Source organism: Chionomys nivalis, chromosome 17 (genome assembly GCF_950005125.1).
Source record: "Chionomys nivalis chromosome 17, mChiNiv1.1, whole genome shotgun sequence".
NCBI lineage: Eukaryota > Metazoa > Chordata > Mammalia > Rodentia > Cricetidae > Chionomys > Chionomys nivalis.
The window spans coordinates 34,805,556-34,824,428 of record NC_080102.1 but is presented as its reverse complement, the minus strand read 5'-3'; the positions used below and the strand labels follow the sequence as shown (position 1 = coordinate 34,824,428).

The 18,873-nt window shown below is 50.3% G+C and overlaps 1 protein-coding gene across 1 annotated transcript; it reads left to right on the top strand.

Annotated features, from left to right (window-relative positions):
* The first annotated feature begins 6,628 nt into the window (after positions 1–6,628).
* LOC130888992 (apolipoprotein L3-like) lies at positions 6,629–14,033 on the top strand. Its single transcript, XM_057792422.1, has 4 exons — positions 6,629–6,726; positions 10,133–10,221; positions 11,335–11,461; positions 13,029–14,033. Exons 2-4 carry the CDS (start codon positions 10,209–10,211, stop codon positions 13,921–13,923), a joined length of 1,035 nt encoding a protein of 344 aa, XP_057648405.1. The 5' UTR covers positions 6,629–6,726; positions 10,133–10,208; the 3' UTR covers positions 13,924–14,033.
* The last annotated feature ends 4,840 nt before the right edge of the window (positions 14,034–18,873 follow it).

Here is an 18,873-nt window from a genome sequence, read left to right as displayed (position 1 = left end):
TCCTTGGAAGGGATGTCTGGCTAAGGGACAGCTGGATGTGGGCAAAGCCATCTCCCTGGGGGTGCAGAGTGGTAAGAGAACTGAGTACTGGATGAACATGGGGAAGAAATCTATCTGCATCATGAGCTGCCTAGCAACTTGCTCCTCAGTGTCAAAGTTCATGGAGTCCTCTCTACTGTTGAGCCCATGTGCCCGTGTGATAGTGAACACTGTGCCAGGGCTCAGATTCTGTCCCTGAACAAACTCTCAGGAGCCAGCGCCAGAGCTCACCACATCCTTGACCTTGAACCCTGCCCTCTCTCCTGACTCCATCAGTGTGGTCCTTAGGACAGATTACTTGAAGAGCCTGTGCCTTTGTCACTGCACTCTTCCAGGCTCTCAGGACTCTCAAATCTACTGCACCATAGCCCTTTGAATGAATGACCACTTTAGGTGTCCAGTGCCCAGAGAGCTCCCTGCAGCTTCCAGTCCAGGGCCACTTCACCTCCAAAGTTCTGCCCACCAGGGACACACCTTCCTTTACGAAAGAGACAAACAAGCATGGTGGGTGTCGGTGAGAACTGACACCGCCCATGGTCACTTCTCATAGATACAGCATTACCTCATGGGTGGTGAAAGTATTCTAGTAGGTAGCAGCATATTTTGAAAATAGAGATACATTTAGAAAGAAATTAAAGTGAATTTCTAGGATGTAAAAATGTATCTCAGGTGTTAGAAGTGCTCTTAGCAAAAGAAAGGCTATGGACAGAGACCAGTGAGCCTCAGAGATGAGTAGAGGACCCAGAAAGGGACAGGGGAGATGGACAGGGTGAAGAAAGGACAACGCAGAGGAGGAGCTGTGACCAGGTTGTCCCTGCTGAACACCAGTGACAGACAGCAGGACTGTGCCTGCAGCGGCTGCCCCTGGAGGGGTCTGTGTTCAGTTCAGGTGTCTGAGGGTGTCCTGTATGTCACCAACCTATGCTTTGCCCATTGGAAAGTGACCTCTGGATGGTGACAGTGGTGGTGTTGGTGTTGAGGGTGGTAGTGGTGATGACGGCAGAGAGGGTGGAACCCTTGGCAGGGGTCAGGGCACCTAAGGGACCAATGAAATTAAAATGGATCCACATGCGCAGTGCTGGGACAGTGGTGGTAAAGGAGAGAAAGAAACACGTGTTACGCATTTATCACCTTTAATGGGCACCTGGTGCAGTCAACCTACTATGTACACACGGAAGCTTAAATAACAATTCCTCCTCAAGGGCTCTGGGATTATGTAGAATTAAAACTCCACTTCTAACATACTTAGGATAAAGTGCTCACCTCAGACCTGTGTTCTTGTTGCTTCACCTGAAACCCAACTGTACCTTCACTCCGGCTGACTTTGAAACGGCTAACACTTAGGAAAGCTATCTATTCAAACAGGCATGGCAGAAACTGCTGGAACCCTGTCAGCCCGGCTCCTGAAGGCCTGCCTGACTGCACTGGATTTCCTCTCTAAGCGCCCTCTGCAGGTGGCCGTGCAGGGTATGAATTCAACACTGTTGTTCAGCCCATAAAAACAGTGAGAAAACCCCGGTCTGGGCTGGACTTTGCCAAGCTCTGGCTGGGTCCAGGCCAGACACTGAAATCAGCCCTGAGCTCCACAGCCCTCTGTGCGGCTTGATTCTTTACTGCTCAGCTTTTCCACAGCAGCGCATTCAGGGCCCGTGAGTGCAAACAGATTTTATCAGAAGCCAAACAGTTTGTGGTGTGTAGTGCACAACCCCTTGGGGTCTGAAGACATGGTTTGGGTCTGGCAGGATGGCTCAAAGGATGAAGTTACTTTCCTCCAAACCTGGAGATGTGAACCTGATCCTGGGGGACCCCTGTTGTGGAAGGTAAGCACCGACACCTCAAGATGTTCTCTCACACCCCTAAACCCGCCGTGGCACCCACTCATTCCCTCCAAAACTCATGCACACACTGAGTTAATAAATGAAATTAAATATCATTTATAAAAGATACTGAGGTTATCTAAAATTGGAAGGAAGGAGGAGGCTCAGTCCATGAGCCTCAGCTTCTTCCAGAGCTGGGAATGGGGTGCTGGCCTAGACAATGTCTCAGGTCACCTGAGTCTGTCTGCCTGATGCTCTATAGACTTGGGATGAATAAACATCAGTTACTGCTCAGGAAAAATGGATGAAACAGTCAACCATGTAACAGGAGGCAGCGTGGGACAGAGGAATGGACAGGAAGTGTTGGAATCCCACCTGCCATAGTCTTTAATGAGAAGCTATGGATGATGTGAGGTCAAGGGAAGCAGGAATCCTGGTGACCTCCAGGGATTAGAGGGAGAGTTTGTGTCCTGAGCAGGATAATGGTGACATTCACCAGAGCCAGAAAGTGGCTGCTCTTGTCGTTAGTATTCAGGCATCTGCACTGGCCTGCCCTTGGGGTCCTGACAGGATCCGTCCTCAGGTGCAGCCACTAAGAGCTCCTCCTGTGCACATCTGCTACATTCACTTTAAACGGTGGGCCTTGCCCACCTACCGTCTCTCTGTCTCTCTCTGTTTCTCTGTCTGTCTCTGACTGTCTCTCTCTGTCTCTCTCTTTCTCCCCTCTCTGTCTCTCTCTGTTTCTCTGTCTGTCTCTGACTGTCTCTCTCTGTCTCTCTCTTTCTCCCCTCTCTGTCTCTCTCTGTTTCTCTATCTGTCTCTGTCTGTCTCTCTGTCTCTCTGTCTGTGTCTCTCTGTCTCTCTTTCTCTCTCTCCCCTCTCTGTCTCTCTCTCTGTCTCTCTCTGTCTGTCTCTCTGTCTGTCTGTCTGTCTCTGTCTGTCTCTCTCTCTCTCTGTGTGTCTCTGTCTGTCTCTTGTCTGTCTCTCTCTCTGTCTCTCTCTCTCTGTCTCCCCTGTATGTCTCTCTATCTTTCACCACTCTCGTCCACAGGGACCAGTCTTGCCCCATTCCTGCCCCCCTCTGCCCCGCTCTCCCCTTTCTCCCTCCTCTTCCAGTAAACCTCCTGTGTGAGCCTCATTGCAGGACGTGACTTCTCAGTGCAGAATTTCCCAGTGTTGTAATTTTCAAAAGCAGCGAGAGTGAGAAAGATGCCATGGCACAGAGCCCACATGGAGGGTGTTTGTTGGGGGAAAGGGAATGGGAGGAAGGGGAAGGGGAAAGGGGAGACCAGCCTCTGGGGACAGGAGCAGCAGAAGAGACACACACGGGGGGGGGGGAGTGAGCAGGCCCACCTTTTACAGGGGAACACAGCAGATGTGCACAGGAGGAGCTCTTAGTGACTGCAGTGAGGACGGATCCTGTCAGGACCACAAGGCCAGTACAGGTGCCTGAATGCTAACATCTGTCTCACTGACACCCAGGATGCCAGGCCCATTTTTAACACTGACAGCCTGTGGTAAACTCTCATGTGCCACTGCAAAAGTTTGGTACCCAGGTGAGAATTTTTCTCTCTGAAGCTAGTTTTAGAGACTCAGAACTTTTTCCTGTACAAACAGTTAATTTCCTGGGCTATGATCTCATGTTAGTTGAAACCAAGGTGGAGGGTAAATTCAGAATATTAGCAGTCTGTTACGTCAGAGCAGGAGACAGTAGATTCCACCTTCCCGAGTCGGCTGTTGGAGCAGACACATTGCCTGCTGTATGAGGCTCCTTTCTTATCAGTGACTACTGTCAATAAAGAAAGTTTGTGGGGAGCATTTTTATGTATATTTTGGCTATGAGAAAAGGACTTGACTGAATCCTTTTCACGCCATGGCTTCACAGTGTGAGAGGAGGTATCCAGTTACCATACAGGAAAAGTAGGTTCATACACTGCAGGGATACTATAGAAGGGAGAAATGTCATGAGTTCATAAGATTTTTACAGAATTAACAGTGACTTATCCAAAGCTTGTCCCATAGCTCTGCAAAAACAGCTTCTCCAGGTGGAGTGAGTGTATACACTCCGTGGATAGTCCAATAGATCTGTCAGCTGTCCGTTTACTTATAACACTTGTGGGCTCACTCATGTGGGGACTGGCTTTGGAATACGTTGACTAGCTTGCATCAATAGCAGCGGCCCTATCGCCCTTCATCTACGACAGCAAAGGAGGTGGAGACTAGGACCACATTTTGAGATATTTTAAACATAATGGCCTGACAGGGACGCCGGCCAACCGTCTCTCTGGCGACTAAGGAGTGAGTGGTGACCTTGCCCCACTATGAGGAACTGCAGGGGGAGGGGGAGTGACTCTCATGGACCCTCCTTTCTCTCCTCCCATTCCTATGTGGGCACCATTGAAGCTGGATCCCCTCTCTCTTTAAAGCTCACTGGCACCATCCTCAGGGTTCAGCAGTAGTTTTGAAGGTGAGCCACAGGCTCTGTGTCAATCACTAGATCCTGTCTGAACTGGAATCAGAGCTACTGTGTCCCTCCGTAGATACACCTGCCATCCCTGACCTGCATATATGTGTCAAACTGAGGAGAGTTATCTGCACTTTGTTGTGGAAATAGGGTAATTGTGGGTTACAGGCCATCCTCTGCATACAGTTCCTCTACGACCCTCCTGGAAGTTGGCACTTGTGATTTGGGCTCTGCTGTGTCATCTGAGCAAAGACATATAGGCTTCTTCTCAAAATCAGGTGGTTGGTTAGACTCAGGGCTGGGGGCAGTGAGCGCCTCTTCTGTTTCCCTGTGTCCACCCAGAGCTGTGAACAAGGGATGCACTTCTCTTCCCTGTTTTTGCAGACCTGGGATGTTTGCCTCTTGAGTGACTTCAGATGCCCCATTTCACATAGTCAATTGAAAGACACCTGTCCCTACTATGTGATGTCCCTAGAGAAAGGGAGACCAGGAAAGAGGTGGACCCACGTTTTGGGGACCTAGTACAGCATCCAGCATGTTCGAGTCCATGGTGTGGACTTGATGGTTGTAATAACCAGGGTACCTAGATGCCGTGGCTGCAGACCCCTCTGAGGTCCACTAGGTGGTGCTGGTGATCATCCCTTCCTCCCAAAGCCAAAGCAGGGTTACTTCCCTTTGAATTAAGGCTACACTCCCAATGGCTGCAGTTGCATCTGGAACAAAGGTCTTTTCAGCATCCCCACCTCTGGAGTGGCAGCCACGCTGCATGACATTTTTTGTCATGTCACTGGTCTGTGATCCATCTTTTAGCGTTATCTTCAGGATGTCCAAGTGAGATGGTTTCTCCTTGTTTACCTGGAGGTTGACATCCTTAATTCTCTCTTTCAGGCAAATCTGTGAACTGTCCTATTGCTCCAGGTTGACTCTGTTCAGGACTGTATTAATGTTCTGGTTCATTGTCTGCTCTGCTCTGCTCTGAGACCCCTTCCAGGCTGTCACTCAGCTGTCTGTGGACATTTTAACGATCTGCACCTGACTGTGAATTTCTCACTGTCAGGCTAAACCCTTGGTGATGGAGGGAAAAGAGACAGAGCAAGGGAGTGAGGAGAAAGAGAGCAGCAAAAATAACTTTACATTTGATAATCCTATTGGTTCGGGGGGAGTGGCTTTCTGTTTGTTCTCCACTTGTGTGGTGTGCCTACCGAGATCGTAACAGGCTGTCAGTTCCTCTGAACAGGGAATTACAGGAGGTTGTGAAGCCCATGATGTAGATGATGGGAACTGAACTACTGAGACCCCAGAAAACTTCCAGCAAGAAAGTATGTTTACAAGTGTCTAGTGTCTAATGCTGAAACTTGATTTGACCTTGGAAAGTCTCTGAATCCTGAGGTGTAAGCCATTACCTCTGCCAACGCCTCAGTATCCTCAGCAGAAAGTCACAGCGCTCCCTAGGTATTAACACTTGAGCTTCTTGTCTGTTATAAACCAGGAAATATCTGGACAATAAGGGAGGATGATTAAGCTCCAGCCCAATGTGGAAGTAAGCGTGTTGGCAGCAGTAGTGTGGAGAGGCCATATCACCTGCTGTCCTTCTCTCAAGAGTGAGGATGGCCACCAAGCTCCAAGGACACATGAGTGGAATGGAACCTGTCCTGACACAAGGGTCGGTTGGCCGATGAGGTCCAGCCTTGTTTAAATCCCATGCAGCGTGGAACAAAGCTGACTTGTTCCACAGTCGTCACACCTGTTGTAGACTCAAATTTCCTGTCTGCCGTGGGCTTTGGCTCCTCTATGCAAGGGGTCATGGGAGCCAGTCTGGGAGTCAGAGAGTCTGCCATGAAAGCCGCTGGGCTTTCTCAGAGGTTCTGTGTGATGGAACTGAGCACAGAGCACAAACATGAGGCAGAAGTATCCACATAGGCGGGGCTACTCACTGTGCCTGCCACCATCAGCAGTGCTGTCCTCATCAACCAACTCAGACAGGGATGTTCCGCTGAAGTGCAGTAGGGGATGGGAAGGGGTTGCTAGGGCACTAGGGAGGCTTGCCAGAGCTGGAAGAGGCTGGGGGTTATCTGTGGAGGGCTCCCCAGTTTGTGGTGGTGTGTCTTTCTGCCACAGGGAGACAACCAGAGATGTGTTGACCAGAGCAGAATTGGGAGTATTGAGCTGAGGTCACTCTGTTGACTCAGCGAGGTGGGCGGGACTGTGGGTGGCACCCTCCAAGTGTCCATTCCAGTGTGTAGATTGGATCAGGGCTGCCCAGGCGAGATTTTCGCTTTCCATTTCCCAGCTGGGTCCATCAGGCCAGAGGCTGCTGCTCCTTCTGACTCATGTGCAGCAGAGACGGGATCTACACAGCCTAGGCCATCTGGGTCCTGGAAAACTCATCCCTGCAGAGACTCCTTGGTAAGCTGAGCCTCCTAGGCTGCTCTGCCTCCTCATCCTCACAGTTTTACCTGGGGAAAGAGGGATAATTGCCTCATTGTAGGGATGAACCCAGGGAACTCAGGCATCATCGCCAGCCCAGAGTTCAGCCAGGTTGGCATGGGGCTCTTTCTCTCTGCACTAAACACAAGAAAAGATGAACAAACCCTCAGATGGGGTCAGCATGTGGTCTGGGGCTCAGCTCAGGGGCTAGGATGCCTAGGGGTCCAGACAGCAGACACCTGACAGAAAGCAGATTCTGGGTGTCCAGCAGCTGGAGAAATGGAGAAACTGAAGGATGTGGAGGAGGGCAGGAGACTCAGAACTTGCTGGTCCTTGAGAGCATCTGACGGTGGACCAGGACAATGGCTGCCTAGACCAGCTGGGGACAAATGCTGACTTGGAGATACAGGAAGCCCGGAGACTGAGCCACCAACTGTCTCTGAGTGTGTATCTCTGCCATGCCATGGGGAAACTGAGGACCTAGGGAGTGGCTTTTGCTGAGGAGTCTGTGAAGAGGCTGAGCAAGTGGGTCACAGGCCTGCCTCCCCTGGACATCCTCTGATCTCTGTCCAATCTGTAGGGATAGAGGAGAGAGAAATGGTGCCCTGTGTATTAGCTGGGGAAGGGCGTCAGTGTTGGGGCAGGAAGGGAAAATGTGAACAATCAGGTAAACAGCTCACTGAGCTGTGTGTTAATCACAAAGTGCAAGGTCAGGCTTCAGGTGTGTGTTGAGGGAGGGGTTTTAGTCCCCTGTGCCCGTCGAAGAGGAGAACGTTCTAGAAACATTGGGAAGGTAAAGTGAGGGGAGGAGGAGGAAGAAGAAGAAAATTAAAAAGCAATTACTCATTATCCTTTAATGACGCCATGTCCTCAGCGATTAGTGACTCTGTGTCCAATAAATATCCCCCAGAGCCCAGATCAGGGGCACTGTGGGCTCAGGACGACAGTACCCGCTTAGATGGATCTGGAACTATCATTGGGCTACTACTGGGAACATGGCTGATACTGGTGCTGGACCAAGACTAATGGAGAGAGGGGCCCAGGAAAACACTGTGTTCAGTCCACAGAGGAAATGCAGAAGCCTGCCAGAAAGAGGAGGCCTGGGAGATTTCAGTGGGTGGGGGATGCAGGCATCTTATGGGGAGGAACAGCCCAATGCAGGCCTGAAAAAAACTGGAAGTTGTTTGAGGAGATTAGGAGAAGAGCCTGCATCAGGCTGGGGACCTCTGTGATAGGTTCAAGGTCCTGAACCTGACCCTGGGAGAGAATTAAGGATTCTCTCAGAGAGGAGCATGCTGTCCTCACCCCTTCTGCCCAAGTGAAGAAGTCAGGCAGACACCGGGAGATGCTGTGTTGAGAGCTCGAGTGCTGATGGAGAACACAGGCTCTCAGCCTGGGACTTCAGTCGGCCAGGAGCAGAAAAGGACAGGCTCATCCTCATATTTCCTGGGATATAACCAGGGAGTCACTCATCCAAGAAGGCTCATTGTCCTGCTGGCCAGATGGAGGGCTTAATACAGGTAGAGCAAGACAAAATTTTATATAATTATTTAATTTTGTGGTACTGGGCTTCAATCCCAGGGCCTAGGGCCTAGGGCCTACCTGGCAAGAAGTCTACCCCTGAGTCGTCTCTCCTGCCCAGACTCACACAGAACTACAAGATTCACGGTGCAGACCCTTCACCAATGCTTACTGTCGCCCGAATTTCCTACTTTTCAGCTGACAGCCTGTGAGGTCTTGTTCCTGTGAGGCAGAAGGGACTGCATGTCTTCTATGCACCGTGCCTTTAGCAGGTGCCCCAAGAAACCCCTCAGGATCCTTCTTGTGCCTTGTTGGTCAGGATCAAGTCACTTAGTCACTGTGTTATCGACCTCAAGTCTGAGAAAAACCAATTCTGTGTGGAGGACAATGGGGGCAGGGGGTGGGGGTGGCTATTGCACACAGTAGGAAGTCAGAGATGCCATCTTCCTGGGAACACCCCATGCTGCTAAGGCTTAATAGAGAAGAGAACCTTTGGCTATCCAGGTAGGGACACCTCACAGCTTTCTTCCAAGAGACAGAAGTGACTTATTTCTGTGAAGTTGATGTCCTCCAGCCCAAGGACCCAGGGACACACCTGTCATTCAGTGACCCTGGAATGGTTGTTCCCAGTGGTGCAGAGGGTTCACCACAAAGATCCAAGGCTGGAGGGAGGGTAGATAGAACCTTCATTAGGATCTAGGCTGCGGGTGGGTGGTGCTAGCAGAAATGTCTGGATGTATGTGGAGAAGGTGAGGGCCAGTTGTGCCATGGAATTTCTCCGTATCCTGTTTAAGGAGACCTGAGGAAGGACCCACCAAGGTGTACTTGACCAGGAAGGGACTTCATTTCTTCTGCCATGGCACAGGGACTCGATGTGGCCATATGACTGTAACACAGTACCTGCAAGGATGCAATTTACAAGAGAGATATTTACTGAGCTCCCTGGAGGAGGCTGGGATATCTCAGAGCATGGCCCAGGCTTCAACTTTAGTTTTTTTTTTTTTTTTTTTTTGGTTTTTCGAGACAGGGTTTCTCTGTGGTTTTGGAGCCTGTCCTGGAACTAGCTCTTGTAGACCAGGCTGGTCTCGAACTCACAGAGATCCGCCTGCCTCTGCCTCCCAAGTGCTGGGATTAAAGGCGTGCGCCACCACCGCCCGGCTCAACTTTAGTTTTTGACAGGATATTCTTATTACACCAAAACAAGATGTCATCACAGAGTAGGACAGAGTAAGAATGCAGACGCCATGCTCTCTGCCTCTTCTCAGAGTCCTAAGCCCCAGCCTGGCTGCTCAGGTCCCTGAAGCAGAGCCGCTCTGTTGACGGTAGCTGGTATTGCTCAAACACAGTTCCCACACCAGAATGTTCTTCCCTCTCTCCACTTTCTGTCTTGATCTGAATCTTTTTTTTTTTTTTTTTTTTTTTTTTTTTTTTGGTTTTTCGAGACAGGGTTTCTCTGTGGCTTTGGAGCCTGTCCTGGAATTCCCTTTGTAGCCCAGGCTGGCCTTGAACTCCCAGAGATCCGCCTGCCTCTGCCTCCCGAGTGCTGGGATTAAAGGCGTGCGCCACCACCGCCCGGCTTGATCTGAATCTTTTTCACAACTATGTCCTCAGTGTGTCACACTTCCCTTGGAACTCTTGGACAGTAGGCTTCTTCCCAGGCTGGGGCGAGGGAGACAGGAGGCAGCCAGAAGCCTGGTCTTGTTAAATAGCAGCTATGCGATTCAGGGAAAGACTGAGCTCTGTGAATTAAGTCACTTTGACTCTTGGCAGCCCCCCTGAAGGGGACCGTGGAACAACGAGAGATGTGGTCACCCGCCTTTCCTGCAGTTGTCCTCACTTTAGCCCAGCTGTTTCTTCTTCCTAGAGCCGGGACATCCAGTGAGCTGTCAGGAAAATCCCTCCCTGATCCCGTGACGGGCGACCAGGATCCAGAAGCACTCATGGCCTCTAGAGGTAGGCGTGACCCTCGGCCTTGCTGCCCTCTGCTCTTATCTGCACACCAGATAAGGATGAGGCCACCAGCAACCAAGGTGTGTGCCCTAGCTCTAAGTCTCTAGGGATCCATGTCCTAGCCCTATATGGGCACATATGAGGGGTTACTTTCCCTCCAACTGTCCTCTCTGCTGTGACCAGGCGAGCCCGATGATGTAGAGGACAGCAGGGCATGTGGCGCCATCACACTTCCCAAAGTCAGCGTGGTTCACCGACGTGGTAGACTGTGTAGTTTCCGAACATCCAGAGAGGGCAGAGCTCCCATCGGGGAAGAAATACTTCTACAGTCTCGTCCAAAGCAGGTCATCATTGGCTCTGTAATCTACTTAGACATATTCATTATGAATATAAGATAACTCCAAAAACAATACCTTGCTGTGTTCAACACACTCTGATATCATTTCTATTCCATTTTCCAATGTTGCACTTTGACCCAATAAACTGGTGTCAGAGGCAGAGAAAGTCACCTTTGGAGGCACAGGTACCACAGTGTTTGATGTGGCAGAAGGACAAGGTGAATGCAAACCAGCACTGGAGTTTCCCCTTCCCCAGTGACACCTCCGTATACAACTCCTTCCCATGATATATCTCACAATACCACAGATTAAGGGAAAACAAAAGTCTGTCTTTTCTCTCAGCTCTGGACGCCAATGTAAATGAGGAAGGTGAAGCAGGTTGGTTAGCGTGAGGGCTCTCTGCCTGGCTTGCAGTGGGAGCAGGCTCACTGTAGGTGCAGATGCCTCTGCTGCTGTGTTTGTATGAAAAGTAACAGAAGGGAGAGGGAGAAAAAGAGAGAGAGGGATGGAGGGAGTTCACCGGGACTGTGTATTAGGGACTCGCTTTATATTACTTCATTGCAATGGCTTCACTCCATGTAGACTCTACCTATAAATATAGACCCAGGGCCTCACGACTACTGCATAGAAACCAAAGGACACAACACCACAACACTGGTGAATCCATCAAGCAGAACGGCATGTGACAAACGCTCAGGACATGACACTAAGAACCTTGTGCTCCACGCCACCTCAGCCCCTCTGACTTGTCTCTAACTTTATTCTTTGTTTCACGTAGAGAGCAGACTCTTCACCGGTGAAGCCCCTGGGCACCTCCAGAACATGGCAGGCAGAGATGGCCTGCATCGCCTGATGACCGAAGATGGAGCCTGGGAGGCGTTTGTATCCAAGGCCAAGTTGCCCAGGTTACCTCTATGGGATGCCCCAGCACTGCCCCCAAACCCCTTCATGACAGGATCTCCTGGGCAGGCACACACACTTCAGACAGTCCCAGGAGATGGAGTCGAGGACATTCCTCAACAATTCTCGGAAACAACTCTAACACGCTGTCCCTGGCAAGCAGCTACATCAGATTGAGGGGACATGGTGCCCACAGGGGAAAGGATCATTTCATTTTTGATTAGTGGATTGTAGCATGTAAGACTTGTGTAATACATGGGCACGGACACACGTGTCAAGGTCAGATGGCATTATTCTTTACTACTAATTTGGCTGAACTTGGGCAGAGCCAAAGAAACACATAGATTGGTAACAGCTGCTAAGCTTATGCTTAAGACTGGGAGACAGCGGCTGACCACTGCTTGCATGTGGTACCAAGCTCCTGGTCACAGTCTGTGCCAGGAAAAGTCATGTTCAGCCACCGCTCCTCGATAAACCAACCAGAATATGCAAATTGGTTGTAAACCGGGTAACGGTCATACGGGAAAGAGGAAGCCCAGGGTACAGTGTCTCCTCGGGTCTGTCTTTGGGTCCTGAGTTAGATTAAACTCTGAATAGGATGCAGAGATGTGAACTTGGAAGCAGTCCTGGTCAAAGACTGGTCTGGTCTTTAGAATCTTCCAGATTCGGGATGCTCAAGTTAGATGGTCTCACGGCTGAAGTGCTCAGGTGAACACACCTGTCTGGCAGGCCAGGGCTGTAGAGGACATTCCAGCAGCTGAGGAGAATGAGAAATCTTGTCTTTGGGGAAAACGATCTCTCTGCAGCACACAAAGAATGAAGAGGGCATTGATGTCATTTGGGGTTCTGTGTTCATCGGCAGACTCCCCTCAGCACACACATGGTGGTGGTGGTAGTGGCAATGAGCCAACCCTCAGCAAATCTGTCTGGAGGTGATGGCATTTACCTGGTAGTTAAGCACAATTTTGCAATGTCTACCACTAACTTGCCTCTCAGGTTGACTACGATGAGACATGTGCAAACATGTGTGTGTTCATGTGTGTGCGAGGTGTGCATAAGTACGAGAGGTCTGAGGATAGCCTCAGCTGTACCTTAGGTACTGTCCTTGTACATCGAGAGGTCAGAGGATAGCCTCAGATGTACCTTAGGTACTGTCCTTGTTTTTGAAGCAGAGTTTCTCACTGGACTCTCATTTGCCAAGTAGCCTGGACAACACGGCCAGTGAGTCCCAGGGTCCACCTGTCTCTGCCTCCCCAGCACCGAGATTACAAAGCCATCCTCGGGGTCCGGCTCTTTTTACTGCTGTTTGAGGGATGGGACTCCAGCTTGCGTACTCACATGGCAAGCTCCTTCCCCACTGAGTGTCTCTCCAGCCCTTATGGTGATTCCCCCCTACTGAGGACAACAAAGTTTGTCTTTGAAATACCTAATATCACCCACCAAAGTGGAACTTGCGCACCTTTAGAGTTCCTGTTGGGTGGTGACTGGACACATAAATGCAGGGGGCTATGACCGCCTGTTTTACACAGACGAGAGGCATCTTTCTCATGCACTTGACCTCCGCTCTTACAGGGATAAGGCAGTGGCCCTTCACAAAGTGCTGAGGGACCTGACAGCACTCTCGGCCCTAGCAGACAGAGACAGACTTCAGAAAGACCTGCAGGGCAGGAAGAGGTTTCTGAAAGCATTTCGTCACCTGAAGGCAGAGGTGGAGGAGCACATCAGGCAGCTCCACGCCCTGGCTGACCGCGCTGAGGAGGTTCACAAGGGCTGCGCCATCTCCAACGTAGTGGCTGACTCCTTCAGCACCTTCTCCGACGTGCTGGACCTCTTTGGTCTGTTTCTGGCACCAGTGACAGCAGAGGGAAGTCTGATGCTCTCTGCCACTGGCTTGGGGCTGGGGGTAGCAGCTACCGTGACTAATGTTGCTACTTCCATCGTGGAGGAAGCAAGCAGGTTTTCAGATGAAGTGAAAACCGGTCACCATGATTCAACTGGCATGGATGTGTTGGAGGCTGGAGCAGCCGTGGCCAGGATTGCCAGCAAGTTCCCTCAGGCTGCCAGAGATATCACCAAAGATCTTGAAGCCCTTGAGCAACACATGGATGCCCTCAGGCTGGTAAGAGCCAACCCTCGCTTAGAAGAAGATGCCAGGATCCTCGCCAAAACAGGAAAGATCCCCGACCAGCGTGCTAGACAGGTGAGGGCCACCTTGAGAGGAACCCCTCTGGCGATGAGCGATGAAGCCCGCATCAAGAGGGCCACCGCTGCAGGTGTGTCTCTCTTGCAAGATGTGGACAGCCTTGTGAAGACGTCAAAGCATCTGTACGAAGGGGCACAGTCAGAGTCAGCTGAAGCTCTCAGGGAGCTGGCTCAAGAGCTGGAGGAGAAGATGGGGAAGCTCGAAAAATTCTACACCACTCTGCTTATCTCCCAATTAGTCTCCCCATCCCCCAAAACATGCTGAGGTCAGAGGGTAGGAAGTGAACAGAGATGGGGACTGTGGCGACATTGTTAGAGGGGAACAAGAGTCCGGCCAAGTCCTTGGGACGGAGACACAGGCCTATGGCTGAACATGGAAGGTTAAGTGTGTCCAACTGGAGCCTGAGACAGGGACCAGAGGAGGTGCCAGGGAGGGACTGGAGAGAATGGCCTCTGGACTAAACGTGGAAGAAGCCAGTTATCACAAAGACTGGAAAGCCCTCCCCATCTCAGCTACCAGAAACAAAGCATGAGAAAGAAGAAGCCACAGAACACAAACCCAAGAGAAGGTGTGTGCTATGTAGATAAGCCATGAGCCCCCAGTCCTGTGCTTTAGAGACTGTGCCTTCCCCAGCTCCCCAGTCCATTCCTGCCCTCAGGCATGTCTTCGTGCCCTAAATAAACTGCTCCTGCTGTCACGACCTCACTGTGTGTATTTGTCCTGGGGCATGAGAACCTGGAAGATTCAGGAGGTATCCTATCTCTCCATGTTTCCTCTAACAGCTGGTGAGCCAGGCAGGGGTTAAGCACAAAGGTTCCTGAACTCGTCATTAGCAAGGACACCAGGTGCAAGTGCTGTTCCCTCCTTCCAGAAGCTCAGGGACACCAAGGAAATCTCCCACAGGCGGCTCCACGTGTGGGGACACGCCTCTCCTCCCACCTCTGCCTTCTGTGTGTGTGTGCATGCGTGCGTTCGTGCGTGTGTGTGTGTGTGTGTGTGTTTCGTGGAGATGGTGCAGCCAAGGTGAACAGTGTGGGTGATCCCTCTCCTCCAATTGGGGCAGTAAGGGAACTGATGCCAGGACAAAGCAGCACAGGAATTGACATGAAGTCCCAGGCCTGAGCTCTGGGTTGAGAGGCAGCAGCTGCTCACTGCTGTAGTCAACAAAAAATACAACTCTCATCTCAAACGGGAAAAGACATAATTGATTGTGGAACCAAATAGGAGTGACCATGGCTCAGGAAGACAGATTTAGATGACCCCAAAGACCATCTTCTGACATGGCAACCATTTCATGAAGCTTTTATAGTAGCAGACAAAGAAAGCCATAAATGAATACATTTCCAAGATAATTGGGGAGACATTGGAGAGGGCTACAGACCCCGGATGTCATCTGTGGAAGGTCTTAGTTTGTGGGCTGGAGAAAGCTAGTGGTCTGCTGTGTTAATACATCCAAGTGCTTTTTATCTTAGTCAGAGAGTGTTAAATCCAACACAGCGGTGGCAATAAATGGATAAGAACAGTCAGAGACAAAGTATTATTAGGTCATGATCTGTAACATTCCATCTCCCCACTGCTATTGACGTTCTCATGAGCCAATTAGGATCTTAGAAGCCTCGGTTGGGATTCCTTCTGGACACTTCCATTTGTACCATCCACATTTGCTCCTGAGCTTGGAGCCAGGGTCTGTGCCCCATGAAGCCAGGTGAGAGATGGGGAGGAGTTTGTACAAGAAAGAGGGACAGAGCCCAGAAAAGATGGCAAGTGATCCATTGAGGGTCCCACAGTCACTGGTGGCTGAGACCACAAAAACTCATCAAGCACTGTGAGATGAGAAGGGCCTGAGGTCGCTCCTCTGAGTGGGTATTAGAGATGGCAAGACAGACGGTGGCACCAAGAGAGTGGCTTGTCTGAGGCGTCCTCTGGATCATCAGCTGCTCAGAATGTGTGACCCCACTTGCCCTTCTCAGGCTGGCAACATCGGTCCAGAGCTTGCCTCTGGTTGGGACTGGGGACTGGACACACTGCTAAGGACCACTGTGTCCCATCAAACTTAGTCGGGAGAAGATTCTTCCATAAGTCGGGAAGTATCGGCCCATCCCCACAACCACTATACAGAGGACTATTGTCCCATTTTATAAATGTGATTTAGGCAATGGGCAGGGTCACAGGTTCATCAGCCTGTGGCTGAACTGCATCGATGTTACAATCTGGGTGCTTTTTCCACTCCCTCAGAAGTCTGCACAAGAGACTGTCAGACATCGTTAGATGTGTTGTCTAAGGCTGCTCATTCCTTCCCGGCAGCCCAGATTCTCCAGACCACCTGACTTATGACTATAGCACCTCAGAGGGAAGGTGGGCTGGTTTGGGTGGCCTCTGGGAAATGGAGGAATTGAGGATGTGAATGGAGAGAGCAGAGAATCCAGAGTTCTTCCATCCTTGTGTCCTGACCACCCTGGAGTTCCCTAAGGTGTTGCCACAGGAACGGATGGTGGCAAATGTGGACGTGTGAGATACAAGGAGCCCAGAGACTGCACCGTGAATCTCTCAGTATGTGTGTCTGTGCCAGGATCCATGGTGGAACCTGAGGCCCAGAAAAGAGTGTCCTGTTCTGGATTCTAGAAGGAAGGAAGTTAGTGGATGTCCAGCCTGCACCTCCTGAGCTTAGCCAGCCTCTCTTTAGTCTGTGGGGCAGCAGAGAGAAGGCCAGGGTTGTTCTGTGTGTTGGGTGGGACAGAGTGCCAGCCTAGGGACAGGGAGGGCAAGGTGCACAATCCTGTAAACAGTGCCATAGGCTGTGTGTTTGAGAGATCAAAGGGCAGAGTCAAGGGAGGGGCAAGCTGTGTGTTTATACAAACAAAGAGCATTCTAGAAACCTTGGAATTATTAAAAAAAAAAAAAACAAACCACAAAGTCAGAATCAGTTGTGTGACATTGTGCACAGTACTTTCCCTCTCAGAATCTCTCTTTTTAATCAGATAAACAGAGTTAGGATTGTCTGCTCTCTCATTCCTAGCAGGCACTGCTCTCCTTGGTAGCCGGGTGTCTGGCACACATGCCACAGAGGCATGGGAAAGTGGGTACCAGGAAGAAGGAGCTTGTCTCTGATCCCGGAGATGCTCAGAGGGAAGAAACCAGGCCCCAAATCCTGCATCCCAATAAGTCAGAGTCAGGGTATAGATGGTGAAAATGTAAACTGTTTTCACTTGAACTAATTTAAACAACATCCCACACAGTGCACATAAACACAGGCACACACAAACTTCCTGGTCAGTCTTAGCTCCACGAAGCTGAGTTTCAGCATTTGTCTCATGGGCTTTCAAAAGGTTTCTTTCCTAACACTGAATTTCTGAGTCTGGGTGGCAGAGCACCTCCTGGGGTTGGTGGACTCTGGTTGAGTGGTGTGTGGCTAGTTTTGGTTGTCAACTTGACTACATCTGGAATTCAATTAAAACCCAAATATGGGGCCACCTGTGAGGGAATTTTGCTTAATTTGAAGTGAGAAGATACACCAGTGAGCTGGATCTTATGGTGGGAAGACTCTTCTTTAATACAGATCTTCTGACGAGAGAAGCCCTGACTCTAATCTAGACCACGCCTTCTGCTGGAAATCTATATAAGGTCATGGAAGAAGGAAGTTGGTGATCTTTGCCTCCTTGTTTTTGCATCACTAACAAATCGATCCCTTCACCGCATTACAGCCTCTTTCTTCAGGGTTCCCACATATACTGAAGTCGAGCTGAGCCATCCAGTCTTGTGGACTGAACAGCGTCTGGAGTCTCCAGCCTTCCATTCGTAGGCAGCCACTGTTGGACTAGCTGAGCCACAGCCCGTGAGTCATTCTAATAAACCCCTTTCTATGTAGAGAGATGGATTCTGTGAGTTCTGCTACTCTAGAGAACCTGACTAGTACAGATGGTCACTTCTTCCCAACTTACCCCACGTGGGCCTTCAGCAAGCTACTCTTACCTGTACCACAAAGCCCAGCACAGGTTTCCATGGACTCACTCTTCTGTCTATCTGCCGGATAGTTCAGGGACTGTCGCCCCACCTGATCATACTACAGTCATGGGTGAGTGTTGTTGACTGTTCTACAAAACTCCACAACCTTCCACAGCCAACAGCTACAGTGGTGATGTGTACCTGGAGATGGATCAAGGGCATCTTCCAGAATTTAAAATTCTTTGGCCAGTAAGTTACTTTTAAGATGCATCTCGGTGTTAATGATTATTTGTGAACCTGGCATTGAGGAGATGACTCCATCCCTGTCACCCTGACCCAAGCTCCTGATAGAATTACTGAAAACGTATGATGCTGGCCCTGAGGAGTTGACCCAGGCTTTCACTTCGGGGAGGGGACTTCACAGCACCTGCCATGTCTCAGACTCTGATTTGCTTTTACATTTTAAAAATATTCTTTCATTTCATTGTCAATTCCTGTGAGTATTTCAAGGCTTGCACGGGGGAGGGGCACAAACCTGGGCTCCTGACACTTGGGTGGAGCAAGTCTAAGATTAGGCATTTATGAGGCTGCAGATAAGGAGTTCATGGTTCTCCCAGGCTACAGAGTAAATGTGTGGACAGCCTGGATAGGTGTGTGCCTGCAGGGTTTGAATGAGTAATCAATTACAAGGTCAGAGTGCAGTCCTGAGAGCGAGCCACCAGTATCTTCAGCTCTTCCCACACCAACAGGTCATTCACTCTCATTTTGGTCAGGTCCCAGGAGCTGACGCCTCAGACCCACACTGCTAACCGCGTTTCTTTCCTTCCTCAGCTTCCAGGCAATCCCAGTGCAGTGCGTGTTTCTCTCTTTATGAAGTCGTCCCCATCCCCAAAGACTCCTGAGGACTGGTCAGGATGAAGGAATGTGCCTCCTCACACACTGCCTGTGTTAACGCCCTTAACCCAGTCCTTCTACTCCTACAAATGTCAAAAGGAAATAATCTCACATGTAGGCTCTAACAGGCAATGAGAACATTCTTTGTATCACTATTTACATAATGATTAGGATCACCGCAAGGTCCCGGACTCAGGGAGAAGAGCAAGTATCAAAGACACACACAGCAGGGCTGGGAACAGGCAGGACTCCAGATCCTGATAGGACAAGGATATTGTAGAAGCAAGGAGGGTGTGGTCTTTTGGCATCACGGAGGACCCCAGTGCATTTACTAAGATGTGGACCTGGTACTTGGCACAGGCAGTGCTGTGGAAAGAG